The sequence below is a fragment of the Hyperoodon ampullatus genome (genome assembly GCF_949752795.1).
Source record: "Hyperoodon ampullatus genome assembly, chromosome: 12".
In the NCBI taxonomy this organism is placed as follows: domain Eukaryota; kingdom Metazoa; phylum Chordata; class Mammalia; order Artiodactyla; family Ziphiidae; genus Hyperoodon; species Hyperoodon ampullatus.
Window position 1 is genome coordinate 49785577 of NC_136925.1, and position 24520 is coordinate 49810096.

General features: G+C 34.7%; 1 protein-coding gene across 2 annotated transcripts in view; it reads right to left on the minus strand.

The window, feature by feature from the left end:
• TBC1D32 (TBC1 domain family member 32) overlaps window positions 1-24520 on the minus strand; it is a gene marked incomplete at its 5' end in the record, with an annotated part of 177787 nt that overhangs the window by 49284 nt on the left and 103983 nt on the right. Inside the window, 4 exons of one of the 2 annotated variants that reach the window (XM_079716345.1) lie at window positions 3223-3348; window positions 17488-17584; window positions 18334-18442; window positions 19774-19896. In XM_079716345.1, the coding sequence (XP_079572471.1) occupies window positions 3223-3348; window positions 17488-17584; window positions 18334-18442; window positions 19774-19896 (455 nt within the window). The remainder of the gene's footprint in view (window positions 1-3222; window positions 3349-17487; window positions 17585-18333; window positions 18443-19773; window positions 19897-24520) is intronic. The other variant, XM_079716346.1, reaches the window with a different exon arrangement.

A 24520-nucleotide genomic window follows, 5' to 3' on the forward strand; every position in this document is an offset into this window, starting at 1 on the left:
TGATAAAAACCCTCCAGAAAGTAGGCATAGAGGGAACTTACCTCAACATAATAAAGGCCATATATGACAAACCCACAGCCAACATCATCCTCAATGGTGAAAAACTGAAACCATTTCCCCTAAGATAAGGAACAAGACAAGGTTTCCCACTCTCACCACCTATTATTCAACATGGGATCTAATGAAACTTAGAAGCCTTTGCACAGCAAAGGAAACCGTAAACAAGACGAAAAGACAACCTTCAGAATGGGAAAAAGTAATTGCAAATGAAGCAACTGACAAAGGATTAATCTCCAAAATATACAAGCAGTTCATGCAGCTCAATATCAAAAAGGCAAACAACCCAATTCAAAAATGGGCAGAAGACCTAAATAGACATCTCTCCAAAGAAGATATACAGATTGCCAACAGACACATGAAAGGATGCTCAACACCACTAATCATTAGAGAAATGCAAATCAAAACTACAATGAGGTATCACCTCACACCAGTCAGAATGGCCATCATCAAAAAATCTACAATCAACACTGGAGAGGGTGTGGAGAAAAGGGAACCCTCTTGCACTGCTGGTGGAAATGTAAATTGATACAGCCACTATGGAGAACAGTATGGAGATTCCTTAAAGAACTAAAAATAAAACTACCATACGATCCAGCAATCCCACTACTGGGTATACACACTGAGCAAACCATAATTCAAAAAGAGTCATGGGGCTTCCCTGGTGGCACAGTGGTTGAGAGTCTGCCTGCCGATGCAGGGGACACGGGTTTGTGCCTGGTCCGGGAAGATCCCACATGCCGCGGAGCGGCTGGGCCCGTGAGCCATGGCCGCTGAGCCTACGCGTCCGGAGTCTGTGCTCCGCAACGGGAAAGGCCACAACAGTGAGAGGCCCGCGTACCGAAAAAAAAAAAGACAGAGTCATGTACCACAATCTTCACTGTGGCTCTATTTACAATAGCCAGGACATGGAAGCAACCTAAGTGTCCATCAACAGATGAATGGATAAAGATGATGTGGCACATATATACAATGTAATATTACTCAGCCATAAAAAGAAACGAAATTGAGTTATTTGTAGTGAGGTGGATGGACCTAGAGACTGTCATACAGAGTGAAGAAAGTCAGAAAGAGAAAAACAAATACTGTATGCTAACACATATATATTGAATCTAAAAAAAAAAAGTGGTTCTGAAGAACCTAGGGGCAGGACAGGAATAAAGAGGCAGATGTAGAGAATGGACTTGTGGACACAGGGAGAGGGAAGGGTACACTGGGAGGAAGTGAGAGCGTGGCATGGACTAATATATACTACCAAATGTAAAATAGATGGCTAGTGGGAAGCAGCTGCATAGCACAGGGAGATCAGTTTGGTGCTTTGTGACCACCTAGAAGGGTTGGATAGGGAGGGTGGGAGGGAGATGCAAGAGGGAGGAGATATGGGAATATATATATATATATATATATATACACACACACACACACACACATATAGGTGATTCACTTTGTTATAAAGCAGAAACTAACACACCACTGTAAAGCAATTATATTCCAATAAAGATGTCTAAAAAAAAAAAAAAACCCAAGTTGAACCAGCTTATAGAGCCAGATGTACATGTGCATGCACACAGACAAATAAGCATGCCTGCCTTACAAAAGCATTTATTTTTTTAGTATTTCTGCAGCTTACCCCCCAAATTAGTTCATCTTAGCTTATAGACAAAAAACAGGTATGCTATGAGACTTGGAGATATTAAAAACTTTTATCATCTTCTATCTCAATCAGTATTATGCTCACCTGGGTTTACTTAATAAATGTTGTTTGCCTCCCACGTGGAAAACATTAGGTAGTAAAGAGAAGGTGCAAAGAGGTAGTATCGCAAACTGATACTGAGCACGAGTTTTGATTCAGATTGCTTGAATTCACTTCTTGGGCCTGCCACTGTGAACTGAGCTCGTTATCTAACATTTCCTGGCTTTTGTTTCCTTATCCATAAAATGCGGACTATCTTATAAAGTTGCTGTTAAAAGTAACTGAGTTTTGTGTAACCTACTAGACCTTGCTGGGCAGAGAGGTCAAGATCTACTTTTGAAAGTAGCTCAAAATCTAACAGTGGACAGGTATCAGAGTAATGTAGAACTAAGGTCAAATCTTGTGGGAAGTGCCCCAAGATTCCAAATAGAACACAGTTTTAATGGTAACGTTCTACTTGTTTATGTTGTTTCAGAGTCATGGATAGGACTGAACAGGTGATTTCTCTCTTGTCTTATCACCATCCCTGTAAGAGAGAAACTCAGAAAACTACACCTTTACTTAGTGTGTTTAAACTGAACAATATTCCAAGCTGCTGCTTTCTCATTTTGTTCTGTACCTTTTGGCATTTGCAAAACCTATTTTAAATATTTTCTATTATGCAACCAGTGATAAATATATACTTCTTAATAGCTATTTTTAAAATATTTGGGGGTGTATAAAACAGGTGAACTGCTCATTTTACACTAAAATTTTGGAGAATAATGTTTGATTTCTTGCCCATATATATCATATTCCCTGAAAATATAATTTCTCCAACAAAATATAAACTTATTTTTATTTTGCTAAATAAAAATGATACAAACATGAAAACCATAAAGCATGGCTGATAAAGAGGACAATTATTTTTAAATTATAGCTTTCAAGAAATCTAGCTTATATTGACATTAGAACTTTTTTCTTAGACTATATTTAAGATAATGTTAATTAAAACATGATAATTTTAGGAAGCATGCACACATATAAATATCTGAACATAAAACAACTTGCTTGCTGGTTTAGACAACATAGCTATCCCCCCACACACACACCAAATTTCCTTAAAATTCACTAAATTTATTTGGCTAGATGTGGCGGAGTTTCAAAACATGTCAAAACATTCAATAAAGTTCCAAAAACATAGCAGTATGATATAGCTAGGTGAAAGCTGGTGAAACCAAGCAAACTGTTACCTAGGCAAAGGTTGATTTAGCTTCCAAGGCCTCTGAAACAGTACTAAAAGAAAGCTGAGTAATTTCTCACATTTTAATTTTTGTTTTCCAGGACCACAAATTTCTCAGAAGTCTATGGGCTTCTGGAATTAATATCATGTATTCTAGATATGATATGCCAGTACTAGTCTTCAGGAAAACACAGCTTCTGTTAATATACTCTTCAAGCCAAAACACTCACAAAAATTAAAACATACTCACCACCTCCACTGATTATATCAGGTTTGGCCTTCATCATTTTGCAAAATTGTCTTCGGCAGTTTTCTATGCACTCACTTTTCTTATCAGACATTTTGAAGTGCAATAGTAGTTTGTCAAGATCATTGTCTAATAAGAAAGATGACTTGTTATGTTAACAAAACATGCTAGATACACTGAAAAATAAGTATTCAACTTAATTATGTAAACAGTTACAAGTTCCAGAAAAAGTATTTTATTTTATCTAGACAGACAAGGTCACTTGCCCTCATGAAACTTACATGTCATAAAGCATGTGTGTGTGTGTATGCCTGTGTATATACACAGATAGGAGTATAATTGAGCATAATCAAGACATACATAAGAAGTGTATACAACAACAACAACAAAAAAGACATACATATCATTCCAATGGTCTAAGCTGGTTTTATTTAGTCCTAAAAAAGCAGCTACATATCCTCACACAGTCCTCATGGTCATCATATATAAAATTATATGATTAAGTATATAAATCATAATTTATGTAACTTTCCATATTTGACAATTAGGTCACTAAAAAACCTTCTCATATCAAAGCTACAGACATATTCTTTCATACAATCATGAGTATACAAATATACCAAACATATGCACACTCATAAATATACACATAAACCAGAAAGAACTGTTTTGTTGGAAGAGTGTATAATTCTGATATTTAGTACTAATCTAACCTATTCTCTTTAAATATCAAGACCAGAATGATTCTGTAATATTCCATAAATGGCCTCAATCAGAAGCAATATCTAGAGAAAAATGAAACTGATTTAGTCAAAGGAGAAAATTATTATTTTTAATAAAGATTCTCAAAACCTTTAAACAAGAAATATCAAAGCTGATAATTTTGTTGAAAATTATATTATTAACAGCAGAGTATTAATGTTAAATGCATCTCAATATAAGTTAGGTAAAAGACAACTGAACAGCATTAAAATCGAAGTTTTATAGTTTCCATTTAGAATATCTACATTACTTATTTCCCAAGAACAAACTATCTAGAACCTATTAAGAATCACTAATGGTTTGTACCTCTTAATCCCCTTCACTGATCTTGCCCCACCCCCGTAGGTGTAAAGTAAGATACAAGGATATAATTACAGCACAGAGAATGTAGCCAATATCTTATAAAAACTTTATATGGAGCATAATCTATAAAAATACTGAATCACTATGTGGTACACTTGAAACTAATATAATACTGTTAAGAGTCAGTTATACTGCTATAAAAAATCACTAGTGGCACATGAATGGAAAGACAAATGCAGTTTGTTTTTCATCTTTGTTTCCTTCTGTGTCATTCTTTCTATGCATGTGTAAGCCTGCCTTTTATAACCACCACCATCTCCTTCAAATAGAGAATGTCCATACAGCTCTTCTGTAAATTACCTGCTTTTTAAAAATCCTGTTATCTTTTCCCTCTTCCCTCTGGCTCTACAGCCTCATCTTGCTCTCCTGTCTCTCTCCTTTCACATTTGCTATTTTATTTTGCTTTTTCATCTCATTCTAAGGAAAAGAGCACAGGCACTAGACTGTAAACAACTCTGAAGCAGCAAATGTGGTATGCATCTGAATCTACCAATTGGTAGAAAGGCTAAAGGGCCCAATTTAGTACCTGGAAATTTGATTTGAGACAATAAACAAATGCTGAGCTGGAGACAGAGTGCCTGCAAGACTCCTAAAGAGACAACCTTGTATGCTCATAACCTCTGGTTATCGTTTCCCTCAGCTCTCAGTGGAAGCATGAGCTCTTCAATATGCAGCATCACAGCTAAAAATATTTAGTGATTTGATATGCTTATTGAAAATTTGTATCTGTGATGTTACCAAGTTTGAGGGAAACAGTTCCTTTATTCCCCCCCCTCTAAATTTGGAACCAAATGAAAAGTAGACAGGAGAAGATAAATGGAGTTCAAAATATCAGTGCTAGCACTATAACAGCTAAATTAGGCACCATAAATTGGATCTCCTGCCACATAGACTTACAAGTATTTCCCCTGCCCTGAATATATTCAATCACAGACAATGACAGACAACCAAAGGCCTCTCCTGACTGTTCGTTAGGAAAGGTATGAGTATAATCTAAAGATAGGTTAACTTAAAAAAACTTTTTAAAAACAAAAAAAATAAAAAGATAGGCTAACTTGGAAATACAGCCTTTAAAGTGGGCTAATCTAAGATTTTCCATTCCTTCTCCAAAATTCACCTACTAAACATTTTTCTTTCCTAACTTTGTACAGAATAAGTGAGGAAGTCCAGAGAGAGGCTAACAATCTTACTCCAGCAAAGGCCCTTGGGCTTGGAGAATGAGGCAAGGGGAAATGGAATCAAAGGAATGGTACCATAGGAATACAGTAACTCTGAATCAGTGATGTGGGGAGTAGAACGAGCATGAACGATACACAGAATTTCATGTTTGCCAAAATTTCTATGTTTATAATCACACAAAAAAATAAAAAACCAGAGTCCTGCTTCTGGTCATGATGGAGGAACCAGAAACAGACTTGCCTTCCTGCCATAAACAACTTGAAAAATGGGTAAAATGTATCAAAACACTGTTTTCAGACACTGGCCAATAGGCAGTACAGGACCGTCATGTCCGAGACGAGGGAAACTAATGAGGTAACTTTTACACTTGGGCCCTGTTTTTTTTTCCTTGAATCACTTTCAAGATCACTGTGCAGGAAGGGGGATGCCCCGGAGGTCTGGCTGAGTTAAAGAGATGGAAGTCAAATTGCAGAGAGGCTGAGGAGACTAAAATCTGTGGATCAGAGTACTGAAGAGGATGAACAAAGAAAGAACTCCAGAAATCTGTATAAGTCTTTGTCAAGTTGGTTGCCAAGAATCAGCTGTGCAGTTGAAGAGTGAAGCTCCACAAGACTGGGTAAAGAACAGCTGAGAGCTGTAAAATGAACAATTCCCAGAGTATACATAGGGTTAGAAGATGTCCAAGTTCCAAACAGAGTGTGAAGAGTCCTCCTTCATTACCAGAGTGTTCCACAGACCAGAAGAGTCACACCTTAGTAACAGAGTTAAACTGGCCATAAAGACAACTTTGCACGTACCCTAACAAAAAAATGAAAGCCCTGAATGATCAAACTGATCCACGAGTAACTTGACTGCATGCCCAAAAATGTCCATTACTCTTTAAAGACAACAAAATCTAGCCCTCAACTATGTAAAATTAATAATGTTGAACATTCAATTAAAAATTACTAACATGAGAAAGGGGGAAAAAATGACTCATAACCAGTAGTTAAATCAGTTAGTACAAAGACTCAGAAAGGACTGAGGTGATACAATTAGCAGCCAAAAATTTTAAAGCAGTTGTTTTTAAGGAGTTTAAGAAAATACAAACAAAAAGTGATGTTTAACCAAATCATATTTATCTACACTGGAATCCTACTTAGTAAAATGATACAACCAAGTGGTACATGTAACAAACTAGATGAATCTCAAAACCATTATGCTTAAAGAAAGCAAGCACAAATAAAGTATCTTATGTGATTCTATTTGTATGAAGTGCTAGAATGGAAAAACGAATCTATAGCTATAGTTCTCAAATGGACTAAGTTTTGCTCCCCATATTTCAGTACTGTCTATAGATACTTCTGGCTGTCACAGTTGGGAGGGGTGGTTGCAAAGAGAGAGTTCTATGGGCATCTAGTGAGCAGAGACCAGGAGGCTGCTAAAACTCCTACAATGCACAGGACAGCTCCCTCTGGCAACAAGCAATTGAGCACTTACTTACCACCACTGAGTAAAATGGAAGAAAGGAAAATCATCAACTTTCATGTTTATAAAATTCAATTAGAGTCAATATTTCATACCTAGACTCTGAAATTCTTTGTTATGGTAAGCACCATAATCTTTTCATACTTGATGACATTGTATAATTTGTTTCTCAAAAGATTATTATATAGAAGGAAAGATTATACTTATACTATAAATAATGTAAAAAGAAAGAACCTCAATTTCAAGGGGAGGAAAAATGTAAGCTTAATATAAATGCAAAGAAAATCTATACAGAAAAATTTTAGTACTTCTTTCCAAGGATATCAGACATTTTGAATGCCCATTTTATACAGAATATCATAAACAACTGCTACAAAAGAAACAAATAAATGGAAGATTTCATAAACTAACTAGCAACAGATTCCTAGGCTTAATTTGGAAAGTCACCCTTCTTTCTATTAGACTGAAGCTCATTTGTGAAATATTTGCTTCCAATTTGTGTTTTCTGCTTATCTTTTCTTCTTCCATGTAGATTAATACAGTTATGCCAGCTTACTCTTAATACAATAAATAAGAAGACTCTGTAGTGGTCTCCAAGAAGTAATTAGACAGATGCTTAATATTAGTTCTCCCTACATTTCTAAATGTGAGAGTATCTAAATTCTTCTATGTCTTTATTTTGTTTGAACTGTGAGTTCTTAAACCCATGACATCTATATGTTATACAGATTATTCCTCACTTTGGAATTATCATATCACTTTTCCTTTTAATATGTGATAATTAAGCATGTACTATAGGAGAAATCAGTGAAACGTTTTTTTAAAAAAAATAAGGAATTAGTTTTCCCTTATTACCTGCACCTAAACTAGCAGGTGATCTATTTCTGCTGGTTGCCATTCATGTTTGTTGCAAACATGAAAGTAAGAAGCACATGAAGAGTTTTACCATTCAAAAGTAAATACTGGGCTTCCCTGGTGGCGCAGTGGTTGAGAGTCCGCCTGCCGATGCAGGGGACACGGGTTCGTGCCCCGGTCCGGGAAGATCCCACATGCCGTGAAGCGGCTGGGCCCGTGAGCCATGGCCGCTGAGCCTGCGCGTCCGGAGCCTGTGCTCCGCAACGGGAGGGAGAGGCCACAACAGTGAGAGGCCCGCGTACCAACAAAAAAAAAAAAAAAGAAAAAAAGTAAATACTTATTCTGATTTTTAAACTAAGTATCTCAACAGCTGCAGCTCAAGATTTACTACATTGGAAAGAAACCATAATCTTATATCCCTATTCTCAGTTAACAGGATGATGCCAAATCAAAGCCATTTACCTTTACCTGCAGAAAATAAATTTTAATTCCAAGGTTAGAAACAATATGGAAAGAAAAAAGAAAGTGTCTGACTTGACATAAAGGCCTAGATAAATATTTAATAAAAGTGAGAATTCATCACTAAAAATATTTATAGATTGACTATATGTGTAAGACATAATACAAAAAGGCTTTTAAAATCAGAACACTACCCATCATGTTGCATTACATTTTATGTAGTATCATATTATTTTTCAAAGCACTTTCAATTTTTCCCATGGGATTCTATTTTTAGTTGATTGGAGGAAGAGTGGTAATCCTGAATCTTACATAATTTATCAGACTAGAAATAAAAGCAACCCAGTCTACTCATTTGTTAATTTGGCAATTTTCATTCTTTTATTAAAATGTAGTTGCCATTATAGGTCATCTCATTCTCCCTTTTCTCCTCTTAAGTTCATTTCTACTTACTATGTAGATAATATTCCAATTTTGAATCTATTAGGATTATATAATGATTGTCATCCCATTTGTAAGTTAAAAAGACATGAAGATAATTCATAGGGACATGGGCATGAACTTAATGTCTGAAAAGACAGAAATTACCAAAGTGTCAGCAAGAAGAAGCATCAGTGAATAAAGAATTAAACCCAGTAAGAACGTAAAAATTTGTTAAACAAAATCAATATAGAGAAATGAAAACTGTCTTTAAAAAACAAGGATATTATTCTAATGGCAAAATAACAGTATTTGTAGTTGAAAAGGCTAAATTTCAACATCTTTTAATGCAAACAATTGAAAATAATATCAGCATGTCTTGAGAGCTAGAATATGTTGGCATCCTAAGACTGTAACTACAAAAGCTATCAACTTTATTGCTCATTCACTCAACACTGAATAACCCCAGAGACACAAAATATGGTACTGTTGTTCTACAGCTCCATCTCTAATTTAGAAACTTTATCCATATTTGTTTTCTTACTGACCAAAATGCACTGCAATGATTAACGCTTCGATAAACAGTAGGCTCCAACTATGAAACATTCCAAGTAGACATATATAAAAATACTTAGCAAAAAGCCTTTTCCACCCCCCAACATATTAACACATAATATGTTTTAATAAACATTGCCAATGGTTTGAATTTTCACTTGTGCCTTTATAAAGTATCAAATCTATGCAAATAATACAGATTTAATACAGTGACTTAGATTCCTGATCCTCACCTAAGAACATCACATGGTCCTTGTAAGCATTTGATCAACACATAGAATCTAATGATTCGACATAGATTTTATACAAAGTTCACTCAGAGCTGAAAAATTACAAAGTGTGAAAAGCAAGTTCTATCTAGAATTCGTTTCAATTTTGTATGACAATCTCCCTCTTTTTCTCATTTAATTTGTAGAAAGAAAAACTTCAATGTTGAGGCAAAAAGAAAAAAAAAAGATACTATAGTGAGATTTATCTCTCATATAAGATTTAAAATGACCTGTTTTCTCATATATGTATAATGTCACCTAAAAATATCCAATTACAATATCTGAATAATCTGAGAGTAACGATTTTAACATTATTTTGTGCTTTCCATTAAAGGGAATGATTATCACCATGGAACTTACTCTTTTATACAGTACTTGAAACAGAATGTTTTTGCCAGTCAGAAAATCAATTTCCTATGAGATAAGTAGAAATGCAGTAGAGGAAGCGGTAGAGTTAAGACACTGAAAGCTATAAAAGATTAAATTCGACGTAATCACAGAATAAAGGTTGTGTGTTTTTTTGGTTTTTTTTTCCAATTGTGAAAAATTGAGATGTAATGCTAACGATGCATACCTTTCATGTGCTATATATGGGTAAAGTAGTACTTTGTAAATGATAAAATAAGTATAATAAAAGTGACTGCTTCATGAATGATATATGTAGAAGTCTAGCTCAAGGAGCTTTCTAACTGCAAAGCCATTCATTCTCTAAAAATTGAGTCAGATCAGAGGTTATTCCAGGTATAAATTAAAATTTCTAAACTTACTTCAGATTAGCCTAGAAGGAATTCCCAATGCCCTCTGACAAAGATTTGGAAGACAGAGTTTGATGATTAGAAAAATAAAGGGAGAAGAAATCCAATATTAATTCCCCCATTCATTCAATAAATATTTATTATTGCCTACTACTTTAGACAAAAATGTTCATGGAGGTGACATTCTAGAGTAGCAGCCAGTGAAAAAATAAATCCATAAGTAAACTTCATAGGTAAACTATAAGTGCTGTTAGAGAAATAAACAGGGAGCCAGAGAGAGAAGCAAGGGAAGTCTATTTTACATAATGTGGAAATTACTTCTATGAAGAAGTAACATTCAGACTAAGCTTCAAAAGGTTTAGAAGGAATTACCCAAATGAAGCGTAGGAATTAGTACTCCAGGAAAAGGGAATATAAAGAGCAGAGGCCCAGAAGCACAAACAATGTATTTTAAGGCATGAAAGAAGTTTCTAAATCATATATTTGATAAGGGACTTATACTAAGAATATATAAAAAATACAATAATAAAAGACAAATAACCCAATTGAAAAATGGGCACAGGATCTGCATAGTCATCTCTCCAAGGAAGATATACAAATGGCCAATAAGAACATGAAGAGTATCACTTATATGTGGAATCTAAAAAATAAAACAAACTAGTGAATACAACAAAAAAGAAACAACTCACAGATATAGAAAACAAACTAGTGGTTACCAGTGAGGAGATGGGGAGAGGGAATCAGAGAGGTACAAGATAGGGACAGGGGATTAAGAAGTACAAACTACTGTGTATAAAATAAATAAGCTACAAAGATATACTGTACAACACAGGGAATATTGCCAATATTTTATAATAACTAAATGGAGTATAATTTTTAAAAATTGTGAATCACTATGTTGAACACCTAAAATTTACATAGTATTATAAATCAACTATACCTCAATTAAAAAAAAGAACATGAGGAGATGCTCAACATTATTAGTCAGCAAGCAAATGCAAATCAAACCACAAGGAAATAGCACTTCACACCCACTATGACGGCTAGAATCAAAAATATCAGATAACAAATGAAGATGTGGAAAAAATCAACTCTCATACACTGTTGGTGGCAATGTAAAATGGTTTAGCTGCTTTAGAAAACAGTGAGGCAGTTTCTCAAACTATCAGAGTTAACATATAATTCAGCAATTCCACTCCTAGGTATAACAATTCTAGAGAAATGAGAACATGTTCATGCAGAAACTTGTACCTGCAGTTCCCTGGTGGCCTAGGGGCTACGATTCGGTGCTTTCAGAAACTTGTACTGGAATGTTTGTAAGCAGCATTATTATAACAGCCAAAAGGTGGAAACAATCCAAGTTTGTTTCACAAAATACCGCATACTATATTATTCCATTCATATGAAAGCTCAGACTAGAGAAATCTCTAGAGACAGAAAGATTTGTGACTGCTTAGAGCTGGGTGAGGAAAGAGGGGAAAGCAAGGATACTGGGTTTCTTTTTGAGGTGATGAAAATGTTCTGAAATTTGTGGTGATGGTTGCACATACCTGAATGTAATAAAAAGCACTCAATTGCACACTTTATATGGGTTAATTGTATGGTATGTTAATTATATCTCAATGAAGCTGTTTTAAAAATTTTTCAAAGACCTATATGATTGATGCAGAATATATAGGATAATTACCATAAGAAAGAGAAAAGACAAGAGATGAAGTAAAAGACAAGCAAGATGAAAGAATGGGAGAGTAACATATTTGTTATTAGCTTTCACTCTGTTTACTTCTTAGACAGCACAAAGGAAGGGCCTCCAGAGGGATGTATGGGTAAAGAGTGACTATTGAGGAGTTCTTAGAACATTCAAGTTTACTTACATCAGAAGTTACTAATATGTTTGAAGCTTTCAGTGAGCAGCCATGTGAATTTCTAAGATCAAAGAATAGCAATCATTGCCAATGGCCTGGCAGTCAGTAACCTTATGAGTCATTGCTGTGCTTCTGCTACTCTGTTGGCCCTGTTAGGAATACTAGAAACATACAGGCAATGACCAACAAAACAAACAAACAACAAAAAAAAACCCACCACCAACAACAACTTACTCTCCACTTTGAAGACACCAGCCCCAACGAAGTAAATATATTTCCAAATGGTTTCTTGATAAAGATAGAAATTCTACAGTAGTAAGGTATATAGAATACAGGCATAATCTAGACTGCTGATTTTTATAATTCAGCCTGGATAAACATTATAAAATAAAAAATAAAGTGAATGGAAGATGCTAGAAAGAGAAGTAAGAAGAGCTTATTTCTCATTTTATTAAGATATTTCTCTCTGATGCTTTCAATACCCAGAGTACACTATCCAACTCCTCAAGCTATTTTAATTTCCCAGTATGGAAGTACTGAATTTCCCTTCCTCCTTAGAGAAAGAAGTACCCATCCTGAACACATCAAAATGGAACATATACTAGTTGCTAGGGATGTTATAACTCCTGGGAGATCTAATTTTAGCTTAGGAAAACAAAAACAAAACAGATTGCTATCTCACAATCTTCCTGTTTCATACAGGAAAGGAATTATGAGTTAATCTAGTAGTTCACTGACATGCTAACAGGCACTTGGTTTTAACCACCATACAAACTCTTCTTTCTCTGACTCCCCTTCCCTCTTTCTTATCTTCTGCACAGGAACAATAAGTTACCATACTAACACATTTCTTCCTACTTTTCTCAACTCTCAGATAACAGAGAGATGATATTTTGGAATAGATTTTTTGTGTGTGTATGATGATTTAGGTATGCTCACATATGTGACATATGTACATAAATAATACGAATCAGCTTTTAAAGGGCTTTTACATTTTAATATGGTGACCCTAAAAATGAATACAAAGAAAAATAACTGAACCAAATGATGTCTCAAGATTCTTATTCACAGATGAAGATAAATAATCTAATAGCTAACACTGATGCCAAGGAACTAACAAGAGGCAATTTAACAGATGAGGAAATGCTAAGTGTAGCAAGAAGAATAAATCTAGAAGCTGGGAGACAAATTAGGTGAATGTCACCACGTGCACACAACTACAGTGATTTTTTTTCCACAACAATGAAATGATATCCCAAATATTGAAGTGCAAATGACTAGAATAACACCTATCAGAATCAGTGAATTATTACCTCCAAATCTAAAAACCAAGTATATGAACGCTTGCTTTTAAAATAGCTATTTGTATCTTAAAGTATTGCTTAAACAGTATTTTTAAATGCATAATTAATGTTTAACTTATTGAACAGTATTTAACCAGGAACATTATTTTCAATTTAGCCTTGTATCTGCTAGAAATATGTTTGGCTCCACTATTCTCACTGAGTTTACAGAGATACCATCACTGTATTCTCTTAGGTACTATCAAAGTCAGACATGCTTCTGATTTCCTCTACCATTTTCTGCCATTCTTCTACGAGTATAGTGTGAGTGATACATCAGCAATACCAGAACGACACATATTTGATTCATATTTGACTCAGTACGTACCTATGTAAAATCGCTTCCTGAGGTACCTCTTTGGCTATCCACTGACTGGTACCTAGATCATTCTCTCCTGCCTAACAAGAACCACAATAATGCCAGGACCACTATTAGGAGGAAGTATTAGGTACTGCTGTTAAATTGAGAATAATATATTATTCAAACACTTGTGTTTTAGGTACAAACAGAAAGGCAACTAGAAGTTGCTGTCCAATATGGTGGGAAAATATGAAGTTAAATAAAGAAAATTGAAATTGTACTAAATTAAAACAGAACATGTGACAGAAAGGCAGGCACAAATGAGTTGGGCCTTGTAGGCTATAGTGGAGTCATGAGAGGGTTTCAAGTAGAGGAGTTAAATGATCCAACCCACATTTCAGTAGCCATTCCTGTGGCTGCTGTGTTGGAAACAAACTGAACAGGTTACTACAATAATACAGGTGAGAGATGAGAGTGGTAGTAGATGAGTGAAAAGTGGTTTTATTTCGAATATGAAGGATCAAGAGCATTTGCTGACACATTAGATGTGGGGTTATGAAGACAGAAGGAGTCAAAGAAAACCTTCAGGTTTATTGCTTAAAGAACTGGAAGCACAAAGTTGTCCTTTCTGAAATGAGGAAGAATACCAAAGGAATAGATTTTGAAAGAGTATCAGAAATTTATCTCAGACATGTTAAATTTGATATGTTTATTAACCGTCCTAGTAAAGGTGTCAAGTAAACTGATATAAGTACACAGTCAAGTAGAAATATGGATCTAAGATATAAATCAGAGTGTACTGGATGGTACTTTAGTCATGAGACTAGATGAAATCCCCAAAAGAATAAGTACAGACAAAAAAAAAAAAAGAACTGAGACCTGGGGCACTCCAAAGTTTAGAGGTTGGAGAGATGTGAAAGATCCAACAAAAGAGATGAAGAATTTGCCAGAAATGCAGCGGTAGGGGGGAAGATTAGATAATGTACTTTCTGAAAGCCAAATAAGAAAATGTTTCAAAAAAGAGAGGCATCAAACATTTTAAGTTTTAATGCTAGGTGTAGTAGGATGAGGATAAGATCTGACCTGTCGATTTAATCATGGTAGAATGGTAAGGGTGAAAGCCTCATTAGCTTTAAAGTGGATTCAAGAGAGCATGGAAAGAGAATAACTACAATATTAAGATTAGACAACTTCTTCAAGGAATTTTGCAGTAGGAGGGCAGAAATGGGATTGTAGAGAGGGAAAAGTAAATTCAAAAGAAGATATTTTAAATATGGAAAAATTAACAGCATTCTTGCTGGCCTGTAGGAAAGCTACAGTGGAGATCCACACCCACCCCCCACCCACCAAAAAGCAATAAAGAAAAAGGGAGAGCTGTTAGAAGCAATATCTTTGCAAAAAAGGAGGATGGAATGCAGGGCACAAATGGAGAAACTGGACTTTGTAATTAACATTTGCAGTTTTATTCATAGTAATACAAAATCTAAATTGGCACAGATGCAGCCGAGTGAGCTGACATGTATCAGGAGCACATGGAAGCTGACTGTTACTATTTCCTCAGTTAAAAAAAAAAAAAAAAAAAGGAAGCAAAGTTATCATCTGATAGGAAAGATTGGGAAGAGGTTAGGAAGGTTTGATGAAAGAAAATATTTGAAAACAGTCATCTAGGAGACTAGGAGAGTAAATGGACCTGTGGACACACTATATGACTGCCTGGCAGCATTACAGGCTTACTAGAGGTTAATAACCATTCTGCAGTTATCTTCTGGGCTAGACAGAGAAGCTATTATTACTCCCTTTTCTAAATCACTTCTAAGAGTAGAACAGGGAAAAAAATTATACTCCTCTGATGAGCACCAATTCCTAGGTATTGATTTTTTTTTTTTCCTTCTCAGGGAACTATCCATTTAATCTTACATTCTTATTTGTCTGCCTTGGTCATTTTAAAATAAAGCATATTTTTTATCAAACTATTATACTTTGAAGAAACAAACTATCTAATATGGCAGTCACAAAGTAAGACTGACAATGAATGAATTTGCTGTTCAAAAGAAAAGATATATTTGTTTCCAAGCGAAATTTAGCAAAGGTAATGATGCTATATGGTAACAAGGAAAAGGGCTGAAGGGTTGAGGCATGAAGAATGGATCATATACTATACATCATCTTATATCCGGTGCTTAGTGAAGTACCTGATAATCAGCACTCAAGAAACATGTTGAATAAAGGAATGAGTAGGCAAATACATAATGAAACCTAAAGACAGAATGACAAAATATAAAGACTGATTAAAAAGACTGAAAGTAGGAGAGGAAGACATAAAAGGTTGGGTTCACTGAAAGATGCAAGTCAGTGGTAAGAGTCCAAAATGATATTCTTTCAAGAGTTTCTTCTTGAAAAATACTTAATATTGCTCCCACATCTCTGAATTACGTCACACGAGAAAAACATACGGCAAAATTTTAAAAGTGTATTCAAAAGACAAATACTAAAAACTTTTTAAAATCCCTCACATTCTCTTTCCCTAACCTAGGTAGACAGAAAAAAAATAGAAATTTATCTCTATGCAATTGTGAGATACATAGTGTATATCTTAAACACTGGATAGAAGTAAAAACATGTATCAATTGATGGCCTCTATTGATTGATTTAAGGCAAGTAAACACCGGGAAAAGTAAGTGGCTTATGAAGCCTCACACAGAAGAAAAATTTCTTATTTTTCAACAATCACTCTGTGGAATCTAACCTACATGAAATGAATTATATACATTATTTCTTTCCAATGCAAGTTTGATAGTACAACAAGGAGATCATGTTGATATTAAGATTTAACTTCTCAAATTAATGGTTTAAAATCTTCATATTTCATCTTAGAATTCTCAAGTCTAAAAACTGCTTGAATTTTTATTGCTCTTATGATAAAGTCTAAATACCTGAGCTTGAGGTAGCCTGGTCTTATGGCTGAACTTGGCTTACCTGCCTAAGTCTTATCTCTGGTCACTCTTGTCCTCACATTCCAAATCTCATACATCCTTGAACTACTCATGGTTCTTAATACAGTTTGCCCCTTTTAGTCTCACTGCTGTTTCCTCTGTCAAAAATGCTCTTCTAATACCCAGAAAACACCTACTTCATGTCTCACTTTAAACTCAGTGTTCTTTGGAAGAGCACGTGCTTATGTGCTACCCTAGCAGGCTACACATTTGTCTATATATTTAGTTCCTATCACATGGTACTACCATACAATTGTCTAATTACTTGAATGTATTCCCTAAAAGGTCATAAATATCAGAATTTTTATTTTGTTATATTTATATAACATTTATATTTTAAGTCCTGAGCACACAGGACTTACATAAGGCACACAGATATTAAAAAATATTAATATGTTGAATAAAGTTCTATGTATCGAGAATTAATTCATCAAAAATCACTAATTCCCTTTTTTAAAACAAAAAAAAGGTTCTGATAAGAACTAATCAGCATCATACAAATATTCATTTAGTAAGGAACATGTGAAATAATGAAAACTTACAAAGAAACAGACATATATGTATTCAGGTATATGAGCTGAATGAAAAATAGTATTAATCTCCCTTCATAATACTTTATCTTTTTTCAAATTATAACAACAAAAAAGCAGTAAAACATGACACTTGATGGTAAATGTTTTACCTTGTTTTAGATCAGCATTTCTCGTAACACCGTCTGACAAATAGCAGTTTGGTAAAGGGTATGATAAAAACATTGGCCAAGGATATGGATCATCACCCTAAAAAAGAAGCAAGACAGATGACTTTAGGAAGTAGTTTAATATTAAATTTTAAGACTTTCTGAAATATCACTTAAATTGGCTTTTGTTTCATAAATTCCAGAGTTGTAGCATAACTAACCAAAAGCTATCTGACATTATAATTCAACACTCTAATGGATACTAAAATGAAATACAGAAACAACATTAAATGAGTACTAAAGACAAATATGATAATGTGTTGTAGCAACAAGATTGCTCACAAAACTACTTCTCTTATGCTGTCAATCATTTCTAGCTCACCATTCTTGGAGTGAAGTACTTAATATAACAACAAACAACAGTAAAAATAACAAAAAAAAACCTTTCAAGAGAAAACCAAACTCTATGGATACTGATGAAAGGAGAGGTACTCAATATAGCCAATGAAACACATAAGAATTAGTCATCTAATAAAAATCAGGTATCATGAAGGGGAAAGATATTAAAAGTGAAAAAATTTTAATATGTGTTCAAAGACACACAAGGAAAATGACAAGTTTTTAATAAAAGAATATCCTACTCTGCAACACAAACTACCACTCATAACACCTTGCCTTGAAGAATGCTATTTTCATTAGAAAGTGTTTACTTGCATCCTAAAGTTTTTCTAGTAACAAAAGTTCAATTCTGTGATGTGGATATTTAGAAGTTGTTTATTGTCACTTGAGTTGGCTACCTTGCTTCAAAATGTCAGAAAAACATTCCCCCCTCCTCTTTACCCCACTTACCTTCTCTAGTATCCTTGGAGGCAAAATTCGTTCCATTGGCCCACCAATAAGATTTATTCTAATAAGAACATGATTTCTCTCCACTGATAAGCTATCAATTATAAAATCTCTGAAAAATAAATATATCAATTGTTACTGCCTTAATTGAATATGATTTTATTTTAAGATCATGTCAGTGGAATGTAGAGGGACAAAAAGCAATACAATTTCTATAGAAGAGTCTAAAAAATAAATTCACTTTTTATCTTACAGCTTTCTTAGCTACAGAGCAAAGAATTGGAGATATAATTGATATACTGAGATGAATGAGATTAAGAATATTTCCTTGATAAATGTCACATGTTAAAAAGAAATGGGATTAAGATGTGCATTATTTCCACAACAACTCTATCACATTTTTTTGAATTTATTCATTTTATTTATTTATTTTTGGCTGCATTGGGTCTTTGTTGCTGTGCGCAGGCTTTCTCTCTAGTTGTGGAGAGCAGGGGCTACTCTCCCTTGTGTGGGCTTCTCATTGCCGTGGCCTCTCTTGTTGTGGAGCATAGGCTCTAGGCGTGCAGGCTTCAGTAGTTGTGGCACACAGGTTCACTAGTTGTGGCACACGGGCTTAGTTGCTCCATGGCATGTGGGATCTTCCTGGACCAGGGTTCAAACCCCATGTTTCCTACATTGACAGGCAGATTCTTAACCACTGCGCCACCAGGGAAACCACATTTTTAGTCAAAGTTCCCTTAAGTTCTAGACCCAGTGACTTAATTCAAATTCTAAACTTTGTATCCTCCACACTTCCTGCAGCTGTTAACACTATCCTTCTATATCAAACCTACAGTATTCAGTAATGTGGCCTGGTATTCTGTACTATTTTTCCAAGGTCTAGCTAGGGTGGAGGCACACTTTTTTAAAATTACAGACACAAAAACAATGCCAGCTATTGAATGTGTGTTCAAGATATGTCAACTGAATCAAGGTAATGGTAAGTATGACATATTAATAGAAAAAAGTTTTCAAGATATTACCATAAACTCGTTTTGCAATAATCAGAATTTATAACTATGAACTAACGTAATTAAGAGAATGAAGTAAAAATTGCCTCTATAAGGGACACAAAAATCACACATTTTGTTTAATGGGTCATCTTTCACATGAGTCTGAATTTAAAGCTGATACAACTTAATATTAGGACTTAACTAAAAAACAAAAAACTAAACAGAAACTTAGAAAGTAGTACTCTGTAAGCTGTCTCCAAGAACACTGTCTACAATCTTTTTAACTGTGACATTTATGCTTTATTGCTTTTTACTCTTATTTAAATCTATTGAATTCAGATAATGGAAAAACATTAAATAAACTGTACAGAAAATTACTGTCTCAACAGAACATCTGTAAAGAAAGCTGTTATTGTCTCTTAATTTTTTTTTATTTTTTTATTTTTTTTACCTGTGACTGTCAGATGTCTCTAAGGTATTTTCTTCTTGAGCATTTAGTAACATTTCAGATACTTGATACTGAGCCTCCAATAGGAGAAGAGTGTCTAGATCACAGCATACCACACTTAATAACCTAAATAAAAAGGAACAATAAAAGTAGATTTTCTAAAATATATCCTAAAAGTTTAGAAACTTTCTTGGTGTCTCAAACCAAGAGACATGGAAATAAAAATTTTGTAAGAAAAATCAGGTAGTTATTTCAGATATATTTTTAATCATTTTGAATAATTGACTTCAAAAGTTTTTCTAATTGAAATATCATTTAAAGACCATGGGTTATTTCTAATCTAGTTTAAAAATTTATCTAAATCTAGGAATAATAAATTTTATTCTCAACTGATACTTAATTTAAAAATTAGTTAGGGAACATTAGCAAATCTATAAAAACTACAAATTGCCACCACTTTTTACTCAATTAAATACAGAAGGAATGACAGAATCATCTTGCTACCAATCCAGGAAATATTTATTAGGTGAAATGTCAATGGCTAACTTTATAATTGTCAGATAAAGCTGAGAACACCGAAACACAATGATCTATCTTTACATTACTAAAAGTAGAAATCATTTGGCTCCTATTGTGATGCAAGAGGATGTACGGTGAGTGCACCATCTACAAAATATTCTTGCCAAAAAAACGGAACCTGAAACGAACCAATCCTAGATATCTCATTATCAGTTTATACTGATACAAGGCTCAGAGAAATATGTAAAAAGATACCACAAGAGGGAAACAGTCAACACAAAACCAGAATTTGGAGAATTCTACACATTATATATTTCTTCTGGGAAAAAAATGGTTCATAAAAAGAGGGGATAAAGGAAGTTATAAATTAAAAGAAAAATAAAATGAATGTGAAGATTTTGTTTTGATCATGATTCAACCAAAAACTGTGAAAATGCATTTTGAGTCACACAGGAACTATCTTCAAGGTATGTTAAGTAAAAAAGAAGAGGCACAAGACGTGTATAGTGGTAGCATTTGAACCAAAATGGAGAAACATTTGAACACATATTTAAGTACATATTTACGTAGAATCCCTCTCCAAAGACAAAAAAGAAACTGGTAAGAGTTGTTAGCTGGGCGGGGGGTGGGGGGGACAAGGTGGGGTGGTTGGAATCTGACAGACTGAAGGGAATATACTTCTCACAGTATATCTTTTACAGTTTTTGAATTTTGGTGCAATCACATGTTTTATCTAGTCAATAGCATCCATAAATAGAAAAATGTTTGGTGGATGCATTTAACAGTCAAAAATGGCAATTCAATAACACTCCCCAGAACCTGGCTAAAATAACCAAATATATCCAAAACTAAGGGAAAATCTACTATCAATTTAGAGAAATATTCCATACTTAGTTTATAAAAGTAAGAACATTTGTGCTAGATAAAATGAAAAGAATATTTAGACTTCTAGTTTAAAGATGGTAGTGTAAGTTGGTATTTCCCTTTTCTCAGCCTAGAAATAACCCCAAGGATTGAGAAGGAAGGAAAAGATCATAAAAATGTTTAGCCACAAAATGATCTGAAGGACAGTCAAGGGCAATCAAAATTGGGCAAAGACCACTATGGGAAGGAAAGAAACTGAGAAAGGATGTCATGGCTGCCCATGAAAAACAACAGAATTAATTTCTCAAAAAAATTCATAAAAACAAAATTTTCAGAAATGAGGAGTATACTCAGATGAAACTCTCTGTTTACAACAGTGGAAACAGGATACACAAGACAGAGGCAGGAAGATCCCTGGTCCTATTATGGTTCATAGTAATAGAAGAAACCAGGTAGAACATGAAGTCACAGACAAATCAATTATTAGTTATTGGTTACAGGTTATAGAGGCAATTATTAATAATTAAAACTGACTACATGCATAGTGAGATTGGCAGGGACAACACAAAAACATACAGACTGAAAACTCAGGCCCACAGAAAAAGTTCAACTAACTGGGAACATGACCATAACTTCTCTTCAACACGAGCCTCCTGTAAACAGCTGATGATGAAAAAACTCACACCCCTCCAAAAACAAATACCACAGGACGCATACAAAGGTGCTCCAAGAAAAAGGAGGAAATAACAGGATGAGCAGATGGCAAATACAAACACACAGGGCAGCCATTATACACTCCAAAGCTATGACCAAATAATTGTCCGTGAATTCTTTAAGTTATATAAATGTATCAAATCAACAGGTTGTATAACTTACAGAATGTTATATTGCAATTATCTCTCAACTGAAAAGTTTAATAAAGCAGTAGTCTCCAATAAGCTCTTTGCACAAAGTAGAGCTGTATAAGCACAGGGAAGAAACAGCAAAACAACCAGAAAAGATAAAACATGAACTGGCAGAGCTAAGGAAAGAAGCAGAAGAACAAAAGTGTCACAGAAATTAACGCACAATTAGAAATAGCAAAAAAGAACAGATGCTGCTAAAAGCACAATAAATGATACAGGGAACAGAATGAGAGTGTGAAAAACATAATGAAAATAAAGAGTTTAAACTATTGATTTCTTGAAGAGAAAACAGAAATAACCTAACAGGATACACCTTTAGAGATACTAGTCAAATTCCACGAGAAAAGCAACCATGACAGCATGTCCAGGGTAAACTGAACCAAAAGAGTCAACACTGAGACAGAGCTATTAGACTTAGAGAAAGAACCACTGGGGTATCCAGGGAAAAAGATAAGTCACTAACAGAGTTGGAGTTGGGGGGGGAGGGAATCAAGCTGTTCTCAGATATACCCACAGCAACATTCAATACCAGCAGGACAATGAAGCAATACTGGGAGGAGGTCTAACACCAGATAGTAACACATGTTACAAAGCTGTGATAATTTTAAAAGTGTAGTAATGGCATGAATAAACAAAAGAAAATTCAAACAGATGCAAATATATAGAGGAATTTAAAATATATCAAAGGCAGATAGAATTTCCTGGTGGACGGAATATGTGGAGCAAAAAGAAGAAAGATACCAAGGATGATTTCAGATGTTTTGTTAGAAAAATAAGAAGGATCAAGTTGTCACCAACTAAGTAATAAGGCTTTAAGTTATAAAGGTTTAGGGAGGACCTAGTAACCTTTCTACTGTCTTTAGGTTACTAAATCAGTGAACAGGTAATGAAAATAGCCTCAACATCCTCTAGTTTATGATTTGAAAAGAGGAGTCTATAGACTCCAGATGGACAATGAGATGATCCAAGGTGAATTAGAGTAGCTCTGAAAGCAGATACCTGCCTGGACTGAATTCTCATTAGAGAATGAGTAAATAGAAACTTTAACAAATGATGTAAGACTTTTAAAATCCTACAAATACTAGGAATAATGTAAGGTTAGCAAATTTGATCCAGCAGTAAATTAAAAGAATAGCATACTGTGATCAAGCACAGTTCATTCCAGGAAGAAAAGGATAGTTTAATATTAAAACACCTCCTGATATAATTCATGACATCTATATGTAATAGAAAATATATAATCATCTGACAAGATGCTTGAAAGCTACTTAATTTAAGATTCAACATCCACTCTCTACTCCCTGTCCTCCAAAAAACAGCATTCCCATTAAGGTCATGAAAACAGCAAAACTGTCCATTATTTAGCATTGTTTTAGAAGTTTAAGCCACTGCAAAAAAGATAAGAAAAAGAGGAATGCTATCTGAAAGGAAATAATGATGTTCATTATCAGAAGATGATAAAACTGTTTATTTGGAAACTAACCTTCCCCATGACATAAAATTCAATTTACTTGATTTTAAGAAATATTGGTTGAATACCTACTAAGTGCCTATTACTGTTTTAAGTGCCAAGGATACCTCACTGAACACACATGCACAAAAATCCCAGTCTTTATGGAATGCTAAATACTAGAGGAGGGGGACAGTGAACAACAACAACAACAAAAAACACAGCATGGATACAACTAAAGCAGGGAAGTGAATAAGGAGTTGTAACAAGAGAGCAGTGGGGATAGATCACTGTATGCAATTTCAAATAAGGTAGTTAGGAAAGACCTCAGCAAGAAGGTGACACCTGAGTAAAGACCTAAAAGAAATGAAGAAACAAGCCATGGAGCTATCTGAGGGAAAAATGTTCCAAGGCAGAGCAAACAGCTGAGCAAGGGACTGAAGGTTGAGAGCACGACTGGCATGTTTGAAGAACAGTATGCCATTCTCGCTGGAGCCTCTCTACTCTGCTGGCTTTGAAGAAGCAAGCAGCCATACTGGAGAAACCCATGTGGCAAGGAACTACAGGTAGCCTCTAAGAATTGAGGGCAGACTTCAATTAACAAAGCTGCAAGGGCTCTAGCCTCTAAGCAGCAAGAAAACATGACCCTCAGTCCTAAAACCATGAGGAACTACATTCTGCCAACAATCTGTGAGTTTGGAAACAGATACTTTCCTGACTGAGCTTCAAAAGAGATCACAGCCCCATCTGACACCTTGATTGTAGCCTTGTGAGACTATGAACAAGGAACCAAGCAAGCTAAGGTGTATGTAGACAGAGACTGAGGTAAGTGTGTGATGTTTTAAGCCACAAAGTTTGTGGTAAGAGTTCAACAAAATGACTCCACTAACAACCTAAAAGCATTTAAAGGAGAATAGTTAAATGAATTAATAATTGGTATATCTATACAGTCTCAGACATTTATCTCAGACATGGTGCTTACCATGTTCTAAATTTATGTGACATATTAGTC